Source organism: Falco naumanni, chromosome 2 (genome assembly GCF_017639655.2).
Source record: "Falco naumanni isolate bFalNau1 chromosome 2, bFalNau1.pat, whole genome shotgun sequence".
Classification (NCBI taxonomy): Eukaryota; Metazoa; Chordata; class Aves; order Falconiformes; family Falconidae; genus Falco; species Falco naumanni.
This window is the reverse complement of record NC_054055.1, coordinates 122,712,244-122,731,314: the sequence shown is the minus strand read 5'-3', so window position 1 is coordinate 122,731,314 and position 19,071 is coordinate 122,712,244. Positions and strand designations below refer to the sequence as shown.

Below are 19,071 nucleotides of genomic sequence, written 5' to 3'. Positions count from 1 at the left end.
ACAATTTGTATCAGAGAAAATCAGTTGACAAGAAACATTTACCAGACCAGAAGTTCTATAGAAACATACAAGAGAATAAAAATCCTCTTTGTTCATGTCCACAGAGAGCTGCAGGTTTTTTACTGTAAGATAATACATGCACCTACTTAAGAAGCCACAATAAATTACTGACAAATAATCCCTAACAATTAAAAGAAACCCTAAAGCATTTTGATACAAAAAAGTGATAGAGTAAAAAAGAGCCAGAAAACCAAGACCTGTCATAAAAAAACCCCAACAAACCTTAAATTTATTAATACCTCATAATTAAAAATATTTGGAGGTACAGATAACAACTGTAATAATATTGCATTAGCAGTGTTTGTCGTACAACTTTCATCCCATTCATACCAACATTTTAACTCACTTTCCTTCAGGTATGAAGAAAAACTGTGGGTGAGATCATTGGCTGGCAAAAAACAGGAATCTGAAAATATAAAGGAAAAAATATTTTTGTTGATGTCTTTTTAACAGCAAAAGGAGCATAAATGTTTGCTGCATAACTGCTGGTTATATTGATGAAACAACAACTTTGTTAATCCATCATGAATAAATTACCATTTGTGAAACAAAGGTTAATGTACATCTCATGTACAAGAAGCTTTACATTGGATAAGTCAATGATGGTCAAGTCAAGATCCCTCAAGTCAATTGCAATTCCTTTCCTTGCTCCCACCATGAAACACTGAACACAGGGCTGCACAGGTGCAATCACATACTTTAAAAGAAGTTTTTGTATGCCTTTGCCATAATTAATCAAAAGTCTTAGCTAAAAGCCTTACAGTCAGCCTGCTAGAGTCCCGTCCAGCCTGCCGACGACGGGAGGCATTTGCAGATCACCCAAACAATTCACACTGTCTAAGTGCAGGAACCTACCAATAATTTACCTGTCAATGAGTTTGTTCCTCTTTCTGGCCTTTCATACTGCGGTCATCTACCTAACTGCACCGACCCCAACAGCAACACGCACACAGCATTTTAATGCCTTCCTCCTCCTTCACTCCCCACTGCCTGTCTGTCTTTTACCTGGTCACTGTGTCACCTAGTAAGGCTTGTAAGCTCTCTGTGGCAGACAGGCCATCAAACTTTAAGCTTCATGCAGAGGCAATGAAGAAAGACAAGGTACTAACAGGTTCTTTGGAAGGTCCTTTCTCCAGTGTCTGTACAGAAAGTGTAAGTTCTTAAAAAGGTGATTAAAATCAGATGGTCTGAAAACTTGCCATCGTTGTTAAGGGTCCCTTGCCCAGTGGAACAATATGCTCCCGTAGAGCATTACCAGTTCTGTCTTCAGGGACCCACATACTTGGTGTCATTCTGCACAAAGCACAGCACCTCAGGGTGCCTGTCTATGGACGTCTGCTGATATATTTTAACTAAGTATTTAGGACACTTCCTTATAGACATAATTCCTGTTCACATGGATGGTGCATTGTGCTAATGCTGGCAGCATCAATCCATCATTTCCACCGAAGAGGCGGTGGTGACAAACTTGGTTTGTAGCTGATGTCTGGCTGAAGTCCTGCCTGCGCAGCTCCCTGAGCACTCTCCATCACTCTATCTTCCATTTAACCAGTGTCATCTTGCTCAAAACTTTCATTTTGCACTGATCTCTTTCATTAAATCCAGAGACTGGAATTTCCTGGGACTTGAGCTCCAAATGGAGTGAATGTGTACAACCAAAGGATCAGCAGCTGATTCACTTTTAACATCACATTTAAAAGACACACTCGATGCTGGTGGAGATGGGCAGGGGCTGCGCTTCCACTGGCATTTGGTGCAAATAGGAGAGCTCTTCACACCCACCACGGCCCTTTCCTCCCAGTGGCAAAACATCTTTGTTATTGTTTTGCTCTTCTGAACACATCAAGTCTCATCAATGACTGAACAATTCAAAAGAGAGTTTCTAAAGGACAGGAGCTTCACTCACTGACTTTTCAGCAACAGCACTGCAACACTGGAGCATTAAGAACAATTTCAAACGGAAGTTTCAGAAAGGGTGGAAGAAACACACAGCTCCAGACTGCAGCAAGAGACCATGCTGACTGCAAACACGACCTCCTCTGCCGTGTCAGTTAACAAGAACACGCAACTCCAAGTAGTTGCTTGTTATTTGGTCAGTGCTTCGACGTGAATGACTTGACAGCTGTAGAAGTTTGCAAACTCCTTGGCACTCTAAGCCTTCAACTCCCAGCACAAAAAGAAAGAGAAACCATCTCCAACACAACCCAAGAGCCAATCCATATGGAAATGGGTCACTTCACTAGCCCAAAGGGCTCTCTTAGCAAGAAAGAAACCAAAGCAATTTATTGTTTGCTAAACCCCCCGAAGGTCTAAAAATATTTAACACAAGCTTTTCAAAGCAATCTGTATGGGAATTCTCCAGCCTTTCTTGATTCAACAAGAAAGCTGAACCTGCCCCACAGAAATAAAGAAGGGTCAACCTAGAATCACAGATATTAAGGAGAAGTGTATTTATGTAGAAAGATAGACTTAAACATTAAAAGAGAGAAAGCACTGCTGGGCTAGAAGGCTCCTATATTGGGCACAGGTCACTAAGGGTTCAAGAGGTATCAAAGGTGTATGCAGGTTAGTTACCAGGCCGTTTGCTCTTCATAAGCTCTACCAACAAATAACGGACAGTGCCAATAAGACGACAGTGCCTCTTTATCTGCAGAGTAAGAGGTAGAAGTTCAACATTGCCTTTGTCTCTAATGCAGCCTCCAACTGGCAGAAGCTGACCCTGCTCTGCCTTTTCTATCACTGGCTCTTAACTGGAGACAGAATATGGGAAACGAAAAGGGTCCTTGTCGTGGTTAAAACTTGGTCACTTTACACTTGGACCAAAACCACTGTCTAATTTCATGCCACTCCCTGAAAAACCATTGTGTTCAACATCTCATAAGCACGTCAGACTGATGCCTCATTATTTGACTACTCCTGTCAACCTTCTTATTATGCACCCAGATCAACTCAGATAATCCCAGAAACAAACTACATTTTCGCTCTCTCAGTTAGCATCTTGGAAGCTATTATTAGGAATCATATATTTTCTATTGGAAAAGTGAGCTTCTGAAAATTAATACTTCACAATAAAAGGACAGATTTAAACAATGCTGCTTTTCATTTCTGTAACTCCAAGAATCCTCACATTTATTCCAAGGAAACTAACGTATCTACTTAAACCAGCAGATGAATACAGAGTATAAGCAAATATCATCATAAAAAAGTACAACTCAGGACCTGCCCCAAAAATCCTTTCTCCTGTAGAAAAAGTACTCAACAGTATCATGAAAAAAGCATTTTTTATTCATCTATTAAATATAGCATAAGTTACCTGACAGCTTTAATTCCTCTATTTCAATCACGGAACGGTTTTCACCAAAATGTTGACTTAGCAAGTTTTGTAGATCTGCAGGCACACCAGGTTTTAGAGCAGACTTCTCCAGAATATCAGAAATTTTCTTCTAAAAAAACCAAGTAAAATGGGTAAGTATGGCATTTCTATCATCTCTGCTCTTTGGCTAGCTAACAACACTGTAAATAAGTGTTCCTTCATAACTTTATACAGTTATACTGGATTAATTACAGCTTAATTAGAAAAAAACACTTTACAAGATTCCCTTTGTCTTTAGTAGGAATGCAGATTTTAGATGCAAGTTCAGATACTTTGATGAGATGCTCTGTGAGCCTGAAGACAAAAAAATCACGTGCACTCACCTCAAATGCTTCCTTAACAAAAACATAACAGAAAGCTGTTTTTGTGAGTTTTGCTACTGTTACACTTAAATATCAGTTTGAAAAATCAGGGTTTATTTAATCATTTGTTTTTATTTATTATTCTTAAAGCATAACAGCAGGAAACAAGTAGTTATAAAAGTCTTGGTTATGCATTGATTAAACCAGGGTACCTACCTATCTATTCTGGAAGGAAAGATGGCTAGCCAGACTCACAGAATACCATGCAAGTGTGATGAAAATGACTTAAAAGCTCTAAAAACCAGAAGTCAAGCAGAAAGAGCTCAGCAGCTGCTTTGTTCTTCCAAAATGTATAAACTTTTAAACCAAACTAATAATTTTTAAAGCCTGGATGCGAGTTCGGAATGATTGTGTGTTACACCTGAAGAATATCAGCAGATAACAGGTCTGAATTTTCACTCAAGTGGAAGTGTTGCTGTGTTTTTCCCCATAATTAAACAGATCACGAGGGCAGAATAGCCCAGGGTTCCCACTGCCTGAATGATCTGCCAGCATTCAAGAGAACAGCGGATTTTCAAGGAGAGAAGCAGCCTGGAGACAACAGCAAGAATGTGAAGCCTCCCTTGTTCTCCCTGAGAAGCGATTCCCTTGATTAAGGTTTCTCATGAGGATGCATGGCAGTGCAAGCCTAGAAGTGAAACGGAGCAGGAGAGCGTGGTTAGGATGGAGCAATAGGGTACACAGCTGTGAGGCAAACAGATCTCACAGAGGGATGAGGTGGGCCTGGAAGCATTTCGGGCAGCTCTGGAGGAGCGCCGAGTACCTTCAGTGCAAGTTCAGCTGGCGAAGGGCTGGGACGGCAAAGATGAACGGACATTTTAAAGAGCGCTATAGCGTGAATGTAGGGGACAGATCCGCTTCCATCCCTCTTTCCCTCGCTCTATCCCAGCACGCACTCCCTCCTGCTCTTCCATTCCCCACTCTTGCCCTCCCCCTCCTGCCCAGTGCACCCCCAGCGCCCTGTAACGGCAGCACAAGGGGCAGAAGGCTGGACAGGGAAGAGCTGCGCGGGGGCTGCTGAAGCCACCCACCCCACAGCGAAGGCAGAGCAGGCAGCCGTGTCTCCCAGCCATCTGCCACCTGGGCTGCTGCCTGCTTCAGCTCTGCTAAGGGCCAGCAGAATCTCCGACAGTGGGACACACCGAGATGCAGTGCTTACGCCTTCCTCTCAGCCCACCTCTGCCCAGGCGCAAAGCCCCCCGCAGCCCCGGAGGCTTTCCAGCGGGCGCCTGGCTTTCGGCGGGTGCTTACGGTGCCTGAACGTGCAGCATTCCTTCCCAAGGTCCACCCTCACCTGGCCCCACCGTACTCCTCTGCCATGCAACAAGTGTCTTCCCAAAGTGTGACGAGAGGCACCTGCAGCTGCGGCAGCCCTTGCCCGAGGCCCATGGCCACACCGCTTCCCTCTTCTCCCCGCCAACCACAGGCCTCTGCTCCAGCCCGGCGCCACCGCCCAGCGCGCCGCGGCTCTAGCGGACAGCACGACAGAACCATCAGGCTCCTTTTACTTGGCAATTCAGCGCAAGGTGCCATTCCACAGGACCGTTACATCATTCGGTGGGCCACTTGGCTCCTTCAGGAGAATTATGGCCCTCTGGAGGGGAAAAGTCTGATACTAACAAGAAATTCCATACGAGCAAGAGCAAGGACACCTGAGCAAACTCTGTTCCTTCAAGGAGAGCTGTGGGGAAATGTTCCTCATGCAGGAAGTTTTATTATTTTTCCTCCAATTCATTCCAGATGCTTGAAAGCAAAGGGTCTTTCCCCTCCTTTTCCTCATTTTTGGAGAAAGCACTTTGTTTGGAAACCATAGATCAACCCAATATATACTTCCTGATGGATTTTTTTGATGGGCTGTGTACGTCATCTTAGTGGTGTAGCCCCACTGAAATCAAAGGTGTAACTAGGAGCCTATTGTCTGCCCGAGAACAGCATCTTTTTGTTAGGTCTGGTTCACCAGTCTCTGCTGTGGGATGCTTTTGCTCTGACAGCAGTGGAACAAGGACCACGGTCACTTCTGCCAGAGCTGCATTTAAAGCAAACTCCCACTCCTCCCTCCCCCCATTCCCTGGATGATTAAGAGGCCACCTCTCAGCCCTGTGAGGGAGCCAACTATTTACAGTCTGTCCTGAAAGACAATTAACTTGCCTGGTGTCATATCATGGCCATCTAAACTGCAGAGCGTGTTTGCTGTGGGGGGTGAGGATGGAGCACGGCCAGAGGGACAGTACAGAGTATTTATTTATATACTTATGCTATAAGCAGAAAAGCAAACAAAGACAGTTCTTGGCTCAAATGACATTCACAGCAGCTGGAGCCTGAGCACATCACTGAAATGGGACAGATTTTGCAGCAACTGAAATTCCACCGTCCTTTGATGTGGTTACATTTTCCTGGCGTGCAACACTTCCAGGTGGGGTGTAGACATATACTACCCTTCAGTGGAGTATAGACACAATTCCACAGCTCAGGTTGGGAGTGGGTATTTTCAGTGAAGCCACAAATGCAAGGATTTCCATTCTTCTCTGAAAGAGGCTGTAACATTACGACCATTGACTTATCACCACATGGCACTCCCGATTCTGAATCTTGTAACAGCACATGTACCCACTGCCCAGTCCCCAAACACGCTCTAGGACATTCATACCTTCTTTCTCCTCTTTGCCTTTAGAGTCCTCTCTTGTTTTTCTTCAGGCTGACTTAGAAAACACTCTGTAGGCTGCAAAGCATGTATTAAAGAAAAAAAAAAGAAAGGAAGAAAAAAAAGATTCAGCATCAGATACCTGATCACCCTGGGGGGGGAAGAAAGTGTCACTGAAGGGAGGTAAGAGTGGATACAGAAAGTATAATGCTGGGGGTTAGGCAAAAACAAACCCAAGTGTCCCTACCTGAAGAAGGGATCAAATTCTTAGAAATTATATATATATATATCTGAAGTAATTTTGGACTTGACATCTGTGTTACTGTAACCGAGAGGGCAATAAAAGAACAGAAAGTTGAAACATGCAAGTTGTAACGACAATTCCATAAAATGGTGAAAAGCAGGTTTTGATACATTAAAGAAAAACATCAAACAAGAGGAAAAAATGAACAAAACTTTCACAAACTTTGTATTTTTCATCTTTATTATTGTGTGTGATTGTTTTTCTAAACTTTGCCAATAGTGCTTTAAAATAACTGGGTCTAAGGTGAGCATCCAGATGGTAAAAGATACTACAGAACTGGGCAAGAATAATTGGAAACAATCATGTTCTGGATTTCCTTTTACATTTGTAATGCAAAATTTAGGAAAACATGTTTCAAATTTGTTCTACCCCATTCTTGCTTTGTCTCCTCACGGCATGTAGGATCAAATACACAGAAGAAAAATACACGGTGCATTTCAGAATAATCTTCATCCAACACGTGCTGCTATCATTAACCCCCTGAGTGAGCAAGCTGAATCAGTCCATTTGTACCAGAGTCCCTGCTCACATAAGCCAGAGTTCGGGTGTGTCCTGAGCCATCTAAAATTGCCCAAAACAGAGGAAGTGAGGCACAGGCTTTCCTTGTTTTGAGCATAGCAGTTTTCTTTTGCCTTCCTAGGGACCTCCACTTCATAGAAATGCAAATTAATCTACATAGACAGGCTTTAGAGCTTAGTAAGTGACTTGAAGAGCAATGGGAACATACACTGAACTGCAGGAAAAAGCTCCTTGATACTAGGATGCATTTGCCTGGAAAAATCTGCTCCTGTGAGAAACCATGGAGAAGTCTCATCACACGGGGCATTAAAAGCTCAGGAGCCACAAATTCAGCGCTGCTCCCCAGGGAAAGCCTGGAAGAAAAGCATCAGCAGGAAAAGGAGCCCAGCTGAAAGCCAAAGAGGCTGCTCCTTTGTTCCCCTGTGAGGGCAGCTCCAACAGGGCCAAGGGACCAACGAAACGCTAAGAGAAGTGCAGGATGTCAGAGTCTTTTGGAGCCTTCCTTGCACTGCCCTCCCTTAACAGAGGAACTCGTCACAACAACTGGCACTACACGATCCTCCCCAGTATATTTGCGCCTTTCCAAGCTTATTCTCATATCCTTATTAGAAGAATTTTGTTTATAGAGTTTAATTGTTCCTATTATGCCTGCATTTCCCTTTTCCTCCCCACTCCCTGGCTCATTTAGCTATAAGAACCAGGACACCACCATGCTCAACACAAACCAGTAACCTACTGCTTCTCCTGCTTTCTGTGCCGTGATGCAACCACAGCCGATGTACTTGCATAGGGCACGTAGGGCAGCAGTAGTGGCCCTGAAACTGGCTGCGGTCTGACGTTTTATCTAGGAACTACCAGAGAAGAGTCGGCTGGGGACTAGCTACAGCCAGCAAAGCACCCTACAGCTCGGGCTGGAATATAGTGCAGCCTGGATCGGCACCCACCCATGACAAGTCGTGGCAGGGACCGTATCTTGCCTCAGCCACAGAGACCTGCCTGTGTGCTCTTCTCAGGTATAAAGAGGTACTGTCTTCACTAAAAATCAAGGAAATGACTGCATGCAGAAACTCACTTCAACCAACAAAATCGCTCCAGGGTTAACACAAGCTTCTTCTTTTTCTTCTGTTTCTTGTGTGAAAACCTCTGTCCTGACTCTGATTCAAGTGCTTTTAAAACACCACCATACATTCCTTCATTCTTATCCCTACCATCAGCATTCCCAGACACTGAGACTGAAACAGAGCTACCCTCTGCCTTCAGTTCCTGCCCTACCCTTATGCATCCCAGCTGTCCATAGACACTCAAAGACCACTTGCCAGGTGTTTTAATTGCAAATTCCATGTTCAACATCATATTTTATGCAGAGAAAAAGCCTTTGGATTGATTTAGTCAAGGGAAACTACCAAACCGTCAAAAAGCCAGAAAAGGGCCATCCTAGACCTCTTTCCTCCGATAAGGTATGATGGTTCCTATCCTAGAAAGTGCTACCACTCTTTCAGCTTATTGAAAGCTGCCACTCGTTCACTGCAGGCCCATTTCTCCCTTTGTATACATTACCAACTGTTTTACGTAAATCTGCAGAAGACTCCCTGCAACTGGTATCTGCATAAGAAAAGAATAAAACTGTGCCACAGATCTGAAACATTTTCTCTAAGAGAAACAACGTTTTTTCACTGATAACCCTTCATTCAGCTGTTTAAAAGTATCACCAAATGCCACAGCTTCTTTTTAGGAGGCAGTATACAACCCCTTTCTTTCAACAGGAACAGAAGTACGCAGCAGGCTTGTAGTCAAAGCCTTACTTCCTCAGAGAAGCACTCAAAATTACCTCCTTTACGACAGCTTATATATATGTAGGTATAGTATACTATTAGTCCAGCAATAATACATCCACTTTATTCAGACATTCAAAATAATGCCCTAAGAAAAAGAGAAACTTAATGCTAGTGAATGGCTGTAAACTTACACATCTTTGATGATCTGTAGTCTAAAATATTTAGGTATCTGATCTGCACTGAACTTCTGACCCTTATCCAAATGTTAGCTGCCTACCTACTTATGCAATAGCTCTTTGCATGACACCCTTAAGAAAAGGTCATTTGCATGTTTTTCTTATGCAAGAGACAGAGCAAACAACCAACCACTTTTTGACATAGCTCCCTTGTGCTCTGTGTTTTTATGCTGTTTTTACATGGAAGTTCTTAAAATGCAGAAAACAGGAAATTTGTGCTGAGACAATTGATTTATGAACTAAAATGTCATAAATTCCTTGTTTGTTAATCATAGACAGAACATAAAATATTTCCTGTATTATATTTCTAACGTTTTTTTTTCTTTACGTGTTGCCAAGTTACTGGAAATTCAACTGTAGAGGGAAAACATTCTTGCGTGTGTGTGAAAGCTTACATTCTAGGTCAGCCATATAGTCTGACTTCTGGAGTTTGTGACAAAGTAAACACATCAACGCACCATTCAGACTGGAGACAAATTATTCATTTCACTGTAAGCCCGAGGACAGACTGCAGACTAGAAACATAAATGTTCGTAACTCTATTTGGTTATCTCCTGACTGGCCTTAAGGTGCCAAGCCCACTGCAGAACAGCTTTCAGCCTGTGAATAAGTCAGGGACTAAGATGGGTTATGTTATATGTACCAGAACTACAGAACTATGAGCCTTCTGTAAACACATCTGATTTTGCAAATGTTTTGCTCTAAAAGTCAGGCACGTACCCATGACTTGAAGCTCCCATAAAGCACTGCCTCCTGGAGTTTCATGGCTAAACAATAAATTACTTGATTCCAAAATGCACTGATATCCTTTTATGACAGGAAGAGCTGTGGCAGGTGTTCTGCTACAGCTGAGCAGTCCCAGTCCACCTCGGCAGGGCTGTGTTGGTCAGGCAGGACCACATGTGTTGGTCATCCTTTCTGATATTCTCACATAAAGAGCAAAGCAGCTCCTCCAAACCGTCTTAACTTAGTCCTAAATGCTTAAGTGGAGATGATGGTGATAAAAAGTGGCTCTACCTGCATCCTCACAGAGTTGATGTCCTCAGCATCTGACCCCCTGGGAGACCATGTACAATGAGCATGTACAATTTTCTGTGTTGCTCAGTTCTCTCTTTCCCAAACAAAACACAGAACCAGCTCAAGTATTTGGCTCACTTCACCTTCGGTCTCCTTGGAAAGACACCCAAAAGTGTAGTAATTGCTACTGTGTTGTTTACACTTCTCTGTTACAAAAAAAGAACACTGCTGCAAATGGTTTTCCACTTGGGCAACTGCCTAAGCATCACACAGTGAATTACTATCGACCTAAGGGTCAAAATTAATATCCATAACCTCAAGGAGAGAGAGCTGCCAGTGTAATTTTAGCTCTTTGACAGCCATTTGGTCAATTCTGCTGTACAGTATCAGAAAGACAGAAGAAATTTACCTTCCAACAAGAGACTTCTTAAAATCAGCTGACCTCCACATAACTCTTTTTTGCTCAAGTTGGGGTGATGCTGTCTCTCAAAGACCTTGCTGCCTTTCCCCTGGCATACTCCATGTAATGCTGAACACCACAGACGGTACTGGTTTTAAAGGAAGCTTTTAGTGGTGGTGAAAGGCTATTAAAACATCCATCTATGTAGACCCAAATTCTTCTTCACTTGGACATTGCACTGGGGACGCGCTTGGGTAGATGCTGTACAATATAAAAATATAGCTTTCAAGACCTTATGTGTGCAAGGAAAGGGAAAAGGTTACAGGGGAGGACATTCGGTAGCACCACCCAGGCTTTTATTACTGGATAGTTCCTTCGTAGGAGGCAGACCTACCAATCTCAACTCACACAAAACGAGAGTGAAGTTGTTACTGAAATGTACCAGCCCATGATCACTTCCAAATAAGGCAAAATAATGTAATGAAACAATCCTTTTACACGAACATATCAGACAAACAGTGAAGAAAACTGTCCCCTTACTGAATGAAGGGGGACTACGTTTCCCTATGCATTATCATCTCTGTGCTCTACACAACTGCTAAATTTACAAACCTGCTTTCTTTTCTTTGTCACAGTAGGTTTGGAACCTGAATCTTGATGTGGTGCTGTCCTGTTACCACTTGCTTTCTCAAGAGCTTGATCATCTGAAGGATCTAATGAGAAAAAAGAAGTTTTTGTTACTGTGTTTCAAATCCATCTCCTACCCTTGCATTCAAAAATAGGGATAAAATCTTCAGCTGAAAGGTTGTCACAATACAATCTCAAGACTGGCAGTAAGTACAGCTGAAACAGATTTTTTTATCATTTTAGAACACTGGTATATGAAATTCATTCTAAGAGAAATCCCTGGCTTCCCCATTCTCCACAGTATTACAGGCAGGCAATGTATTTCTTTATCTTTCTGGAACGCTGCACGGTGATTGACAGCTGCAGGATCACAGGTGAAAATACCTAATCTTCCCAAAACCTCCCTTGACTTAAACTAAGCAGTGAACGATGAAAGAAGATGTTTTTGATAAACTACATCTCAAGTCGTATGACATCTCTCTGCATTTTTTCAGAACAATTAAAACATAATCTTGGATCCGTAGCACTGCATTCACCACGTATAATTACACACCTATCCCATCAGACCCCAAAATAAGCAATAGCACTGGTACTGTACAGTAATGGCACTACAGTCCATAGGATCACTGTAAAAATACATATTTCTTGCTAAGTTTGCTGACACTTCTTTCAGAATAAGTCATCTCCCACTAAAACAAGTCTTGTAGATGAAGGAAGAAAAAAATAAAACCAAACACACAGAAACATGTCACCCCAGCTTCCATCTAAAAGTCCCAAATGCCTTACTGACCCCATTACCTAGAAGATGAAAAATTACAAGATTGGTATAATATCTGATTATATAAAAATATATGCAGCCATTTTCTGCAAGTTATCTGTAGTATTGTTATGCTATTATTTTATACTATCAACAATTAACTATACTTATTTGTGTAAGAAATTACAATTATATTTTGCAAGTAATTGTGTCTCTTCAGTAATAATTAGACAAAGGCACCATTCCCAAAATTTAACCAGACTGTCTGCAAGACCTAAAAAAGACTTATGTTTTGAAAGAAAACTATTTACAATAAGATGTTTCTACTTGTTCTCCTCTTCATGTCTTCTAACTACAGAGAGACTTGGGGAGGCCCTGGAATTATCCACAGCAACAGTTCCCTCTAATAGTGCTGTATCAGTGCTCAAATTGTATTCAAACGCAGAAGTTTCTGCTGGGGACTGAGTTACTTCCCTGATCATTGCCAGAAACATTATCACCCATCAAACTGAATAATTAGAAGGGAGTAACTCAGTTTCGGCACCTGGAATATTTCCATCCAACAGGTACTCAATCCTTGTTGCAACCTCTGTATTCTGAAGTTGTAAATTCACAGCTTTAAGATTATTTATTTTGAATAAAGAGGAACAGTATGGTTTCTTAAGCATCACCCTGAGTATGGATGACATAGCTACATTCATGCAATAAATAGCTGTGAGCAGAGTAAAATGATGGCCAAGAGAAGGTGAGAGGGAGAAAATCTGGCTGGTATTTGGATCAAGCAGGGCTGGTATTTCCTAATTCCATGTTAAAATAGGTACCTATTGAAAAAAGGTAAGTGAAAGGGTATGTGACAGATAACCTCAAAAAAATTAAGTGAAAGATAAGTAAAAGGATATGAAGGGGAAAAGGCAGTCTTTATTAATCCACAGATGCAACATTATTCATCAGTCAGGTAGTAGCTTTGAAAATCCTAATGCAACAGACCAGGTAACAAAACAGGTACATATTTATGCCTGGAAAGATACCACCTTGCAAATTCCACCCCTTCTTCCACTTTGAAAAGCTTGTGAAAGTCAGCATCCTAAAGATGGGTTGTGACAGCTTTTAAGAGTTCAAAACCATTTGGGAAGTTGAAAGCTAGCAAGTGAAGAAAATCAGTGAATGTTTTAGCAGGCTGGATGTCATTTGTCATGAAATCTTACTTGGTATAGCTCAGATTCTTGGCAAACTGCCAGAGCTTTAGAAACTGAGCAGCAACTGAGAAGAGGATTCGTTTTCTGTCCAGTACAACTAAGAGACTCCTACGTGAAGGGGTTAGAAAAACACACTGAGGAACTTCGTTCAGACCATAAGAAGCACCATGGAAGAAATGATGACGGTTCACTTGCATCTCAAGGCAGGATGAAGACATATTATGAAATCTTAAATGGGAACCCCCCAAGGAAGGCCCTGCTTCCAGCTGCAGTGCAAACACGAGCACCAGGTGGGCACCGCAGCCCGGCCGGCCTGCCTGCTGCCTCCTCCTCGCGGCCTCGGCCACCACAGCAGCTGAGCAGGCTGCAGCCACGCCAGCACCAGACCTCACGCAGGGTGAGAGGCTGGTGGCAGCGGAAGCGCAGGGATGTCACCCCTGGCAGCCCCTTACAACAGGCAGCTTAACACCAGGCTGCCCCTAAGCCGTGCCAAGCCAGCCTCAGAAAGGCGGCGGGCCTTTCGAGGGTCTCTGCCGAAAGGGCATGGGCAAGGGAGGTAACAAGCTTGAATCCCAGGCTTACTTGTACACTAGGAAGTACATGGCAGTGGTCTCCATGAGTCACCCTCACAAGCTGTCTTCCTTGTCTTCTGAGGGATGAGCCCAGTCTGACTGACTCTCCTTCTGAGCTGCCATACAGTTCATGAACCAGAAGAACGAATCCCCATCCACAGTCTGTCTCTTTTGCTAGAGATCGCTGCTACTGTCTCCACAGCGTTCATCAGACGTTGGCTGAAGGTGAAAAGAGTTTGCTGGGAAAGCTTACCGGCCGCCAGAAGTAAAAAGGAGAGAGGATTCCATGGCCAGCTGCCACTGCACTCTCCAAACTAGCCAGCTGTGACAAGGTCTTTTACCATCTCATACCAGCATACTCGTCATGCCGGTCCCTCTGCTGCCTTCTCCCAGTCTCTCCGCATTAAGGGCACACTCTCCCTCTCCTCTCTGCTTCTTCCTCGGCTGCGCTATTCATCGGCTCTCAACCGCTTCACAGAACCAGCCACAGCTGCACTGTATCTACATTGGCCAACCCGCCGCCCCTGAAGCCAACCCGCAGTTGTATACTATCAATGCTAATTAACCCAGCTGCATTCCTCTACAGCCAACCTTTTTTTTTTTTTTTAATCATCATCAATGGCAATATGGGTTTACTTTTTTATAAACTTACTATTAATGCACAAAAAAATTTAATATATATATAGTCCTGTACAGCCTAACACATGGCGGCAGGGGAAGGAGGAAGAAAGCAAGTTGAAGGTTTGGGAGACTAACAGATTTCTTCCTTATATCTGTATCAGTCTACTGGGCTCTTCCTTTCTGTCCTCCTGAGGACGGCTGAGTGCCCCTGCCCAGGAACAGCTCCTCCCCAGTCTATTCCTCTCCGAAGCCAGTGACCACTTGTGTCCTCTGGCCACTTTGGAATCGCAGATAGGAGACTCCATGAGCAGAAGCTGGAAAATTACATCATCCAGTATACTCCTGAAAGTTTCAAAGGTGTCTCGGTAACTCAGGGTTACCCCCGTGCACTGCCACGGGCTCGTTACTCGCTGTATCACCTTTCCCCTGGCAAGGAGGATCTCCCGTGCTTGAGAGCCCATCACTGACTTCTGTCCCTCCTGCCCTGACTCCGGAGGTACCGGAGGAGTGACCAGCTTTTACACACATCATCTCCGCACCCCCAGGGTCCTGGATGCACTACACCCAAGAGGCTGCAGAGCGAGGATATAAACAAAGTACATCAACAAAATCAGAACTAAGTGTCTCTTTGTCCCTCTTGTTCACTGTGCTTGAGCCCCAGACACCCCTTCTCGAGTGTAACTGCGTATGTCTCGCTGAATTGAGTTGCTGAGCCAGCTCTTTCCAATATTTCACACTGGAAATAAATCAGAATTGCATAAAATAGATTCAGGGGAAGCTGCCTGTGATCTTTAAGCATTCCTTCTTAAATCTCACTTGGCATTCTCCAAAGGCAAACAGGAGTCATCTAAGTTTTAAATAACCTCTTCTCTTCCTCATAACTAAAAGACACACTGCTAGCAATAGCAACCTAAATCTGGACAAACGGTTTCCATGATCTGAAATAGCCTGACAAACAATGCACCACCTGCTCACTGCCCATCTGAGTGCTGGACTGCGCTCCACGACACAAGGTCCCCCACTTCCAGCAAGGAACAAGGGAAGAAGGAACCAGTGTCCAGCCCCAGACTCAGCAAACAGCTGTCAAAAGAGTTCAAATTCGAGCATCTTTCCGCAGTACCCAAGTACCTTTATTTCATACCAGAGGAGAACTTCTCATTTGTTCCAGAACCAGGCACTCGTGTCCCAGCCAAGACAGGCATTCGCTCTGAGCCCTGATTGCCTGTGACACCGTGCCAGCTCCTGTGATGACAGCAGCATTTTGCTGTGGGCATCAAAGTACTACAGGCCAGACTCTGCCAACCATGCTCACGTTAAAGAGTGTACCTTCCTCTGCAAGCCGTTACCTTGATGTCAGCAGGGTTATTCACAAAATAAATCATAACTTGATGCAAATAAACGCAGAAGCGCTGAGCTCACAGATCCCAAACACATCTGCATCAGAGCAGCACTGCTTGCCCTGCTTCCAGGTGCCAGCTGCCCAGCAGACTCCCCTCTGACAGAACAGGACAGAGCGCAAATCCTCCCTTAATAACAAGTGGGCACAAATGCAGAACCTAATTGATTACTACAACATTGACTTTCATCTCCTTTGTGGTACAAGCGAGTGGGCAAGCAGGCGCTGACAGAACACACTGCTGAAGGGGCGCAGCCGCCCTCCGTGGCTGCCGTCCTGCAACGTGTGGACCTTACGCAACCACAAGGTCATCAAAGACATCTGAACGATCATGTAATGCTCTCGATATAAAAAAATGAATGTGAATTCCGCAGCTCTTCATGTTTTTTCCTTTGGTGTTGCATCAGTAGCATGGCAGACACCAACAGGCTTCCCAGTCATTAAATATTTGTTTGATTTTATTTTGAACCACACTGAAATGGAGAAAGCCATTTATGCTTTAACATATACATATATGAATTATACAACTTTCTCCTCTACGATACTGATCACTATTTAAAATCATTCGGTGCAATGGTTTGTAACTTCCTTTGAATTTAATATTGATACAGACACATGTCTAAGTACATCACTACCTATATTAAATATATACACACACGTATAATACATACACATGTCTGCAAGTTTATACACATAAACAAATAAGCATACCGATATTCAGATAATTTAACAGGTTCCCTTTAATCATCACCTTTATTAACCAATATACTCACAAAAAATGCACATTTGCTCGGTTACTTATACTAGTATTTTTAAAGGCAGACAAGACTGTAACGATATAAGGAAGAAATGACACATGCTTTGATGTGAAAGCAATTTTGTTCGTGCAAAATAGCTAGTACACACAAATTTGTGTTTGCCAGGCTGATTCACCATTACTGAGACTTCTGACCTTCAACATGCCACTTTTCTCTTCTAAAGTGATTAATAAAGGAGTTATAGTGACCACAACATAAATACTTAATACTTACAAGGACTAAGGCTGACTGAAAAAGTGAAAATTCTAGGTAGCATGTCTGCAAATGCCCTGAAATAAAGAAAAGGTTCCAACAGAAATGTAACAGAAAATAATCTTAAAATTCTTTGGAAGTGAACTTGTGTTTCAAGCCAGCCTATGACTGAAATGAAGACAAGGGAGCTCACAGAAATGATGGCAGCTATGGGAAGTTCCTCACAGGAAGAGAGGACGAAGGGAACAGAAGGGTTTTTTTGAGAGAGAAAGGAGGCATGGTTCTTACAACTCTTCATAATATAGGAACAATGAACATTAATCAAAAAGAAAGCTCAGAACAGAAAAATATTGTTTTGTGCACACACCGAGATAACTAAAGGAATTATTTCCACTGCTTTGGTTGGGTTTTTTTGTTTGGTTTTTTTTTTTTTATCTGGAAGCCAAGTGAAATTAGACATCTATTTGGTATCCAGAAGACCTCCAGTGACACAGGTTGGTGCAGGAGAAGTTCATTTCTTACCATTAAACTCATCTCTGTGATGGAATTTGGAGGGAACCTGCCTTGCACGTCCATGAGGGAGACTCCCTCAACTTTTATTCCATGTCTCTGGCACTGCCCACAGTCAGAGACACACTCCGGGTCAGAAGAGTCTCTGGGTCTGAACAGAAGTCCCTGCTTTCTCTCTTATGCTCCCATCAGGGCTAAGTATCAGTACTAAACTATAATTACTTACATGAAAACAAAGTTTATACATAATTTATTATTGCCACACCCCCTGCCCTGCTTTTCCCCCTCCTGACTTCCATCGTCCTCCGACTGATCTAAAATGGCCTCGTATCTGAAACCAGACTTCAAATAAAGCCTGTGTTTTCTGATTTTTAACAAAAAGTCCTGTACACCATGGAAACAGATCTCGTATTTGTTATGCTCTCTTTCTAGTTTCAGGTATGTTACAGGAAAGTATGTGCTTGTCATTACCCTACAGGTGGGCGCAGTTTGTTCAGTTTGGGTGTGCTACAATGGACTGACTTCAGGCTGCTTTGCAGGCTGTGCTTTTATTTGTTGGTTGATTAAACAGTACTGATCTGAGTTCATTAATCTGGAGGGAAACTATTTCTCAGGGCTCCCAGCTTTAAATTCAACAGATTAAAAAATATTTGATGCTGGGTAAAATGCCAAATTTGTTAGTCACATTCACAAGTTTTTTCTTAATTGCAATTTTAGATTCCTTTTCTTTGGGAGGAAGAGAGGAGAGGTGGGGCAGGGAAAATAATAAAATTGAAGCCTGAGGCTTCCTTATTATTATCATAATTTTGCCATTAAAAACTGGCCTAAATCTTTAGTGAATCAGATTAAGTAATCTTAATGCCACTGCACTACTCGAATCTTTCTCACTGCATCTCCCCTGCACGTCCCATCGGGCACACACAGTTCAAGGTCAATTAATTTTCTGTAAAATGTAACAGCTGCCAGCAAAATTGGCTCCCAGGTCCCTGTTCACCCTTGCTCAGGTGGGAGGCCTCCTCTTGCCACCACAGCTGTGCCGATCACAGTGATGAGGTAAAAGTGATAAGGACAGTGTTTTATCACAGTGCTAGGGCACCACTCCTCCGGGCAGCGCGGAACATGGCACTCAGGTGGTCCTGCCAGGATCCAACGGAGCAGACCACATCTTTGCAATGAGACAGGCCTGGCTGGGGGGCTGATTAATGAAGAGAAAAGGATTAACATTTTAAATATTTTAAAGCACTTCCAGCTACACTGGTTCCCTGACCAAAGGGAAAGGTTCCGCGCCGCAGTGGAGAAGCAGGCACAGAAGCCGGTGGTGCACAGCAGCAACAGGCAAGCAGTGGCTCAAACCGCCTCCTGGGCCGATTCCCAGTTACTCAGCTGCGTGTCACCGGCACTGCCAAGCCCGAAAGGAGGATCTCATTCTACCAGGACAATCCTCCTGAAGTTCCCTCTCTGTAGGCAATAGACAGCTTTGAATTTTCCCATTAAGCCTAATGACAGCTCAGATGCCCTGGAGCCCATAGTGTAAAGCCAACTGGCCAAGCAATAGCTATGAAGCTCTTCTGGGGACCTCCAGACCAGCCACATGGGATGGCTAAGAATGACATTTTATTATTAAAAAAATTCTTCAGACCAGTTGGTGGCTACTGACCATGACAATACTACAGAAACTGCCAGTACGTGAGATGA

The 19,071-nt window shown here is 43.3% G+C and overlaps 1 protein-coding gene across 1 annotated transcript in view; it reads right to left on the bottom strand.

The window, feature by feature from the left end:
- The window catches only part of CMSS1 (cms1 ribosomal small subunit homolog), a 237,252-nt gene that overhangs the window by 9,178 nt on the left and 209,003 nt on the right, over nt 1-19,071 (bottom strand). Inside the window, exons 2-5 of the mRNA XM_040583208.1 lie at nt 11,300-11,400; nt 6,443-6,514; nt 3,374-3,503; nt 407-466 (exon numbers count right to left, since the gene is read on the bottom strand). Of these exons, the coding sequence (XP_040439142.1) occupies nt 407-466; nt 3,374-3,503; nt 6,443-6,514; nt 11,300-11,400 (363 nt within the window). The remainder of the gene's footprint in view (nt 1-406; nt 467-3,373; nt 3,504-6,442; nt 6,515-11,299; nt 11,401-19,071) is intronic.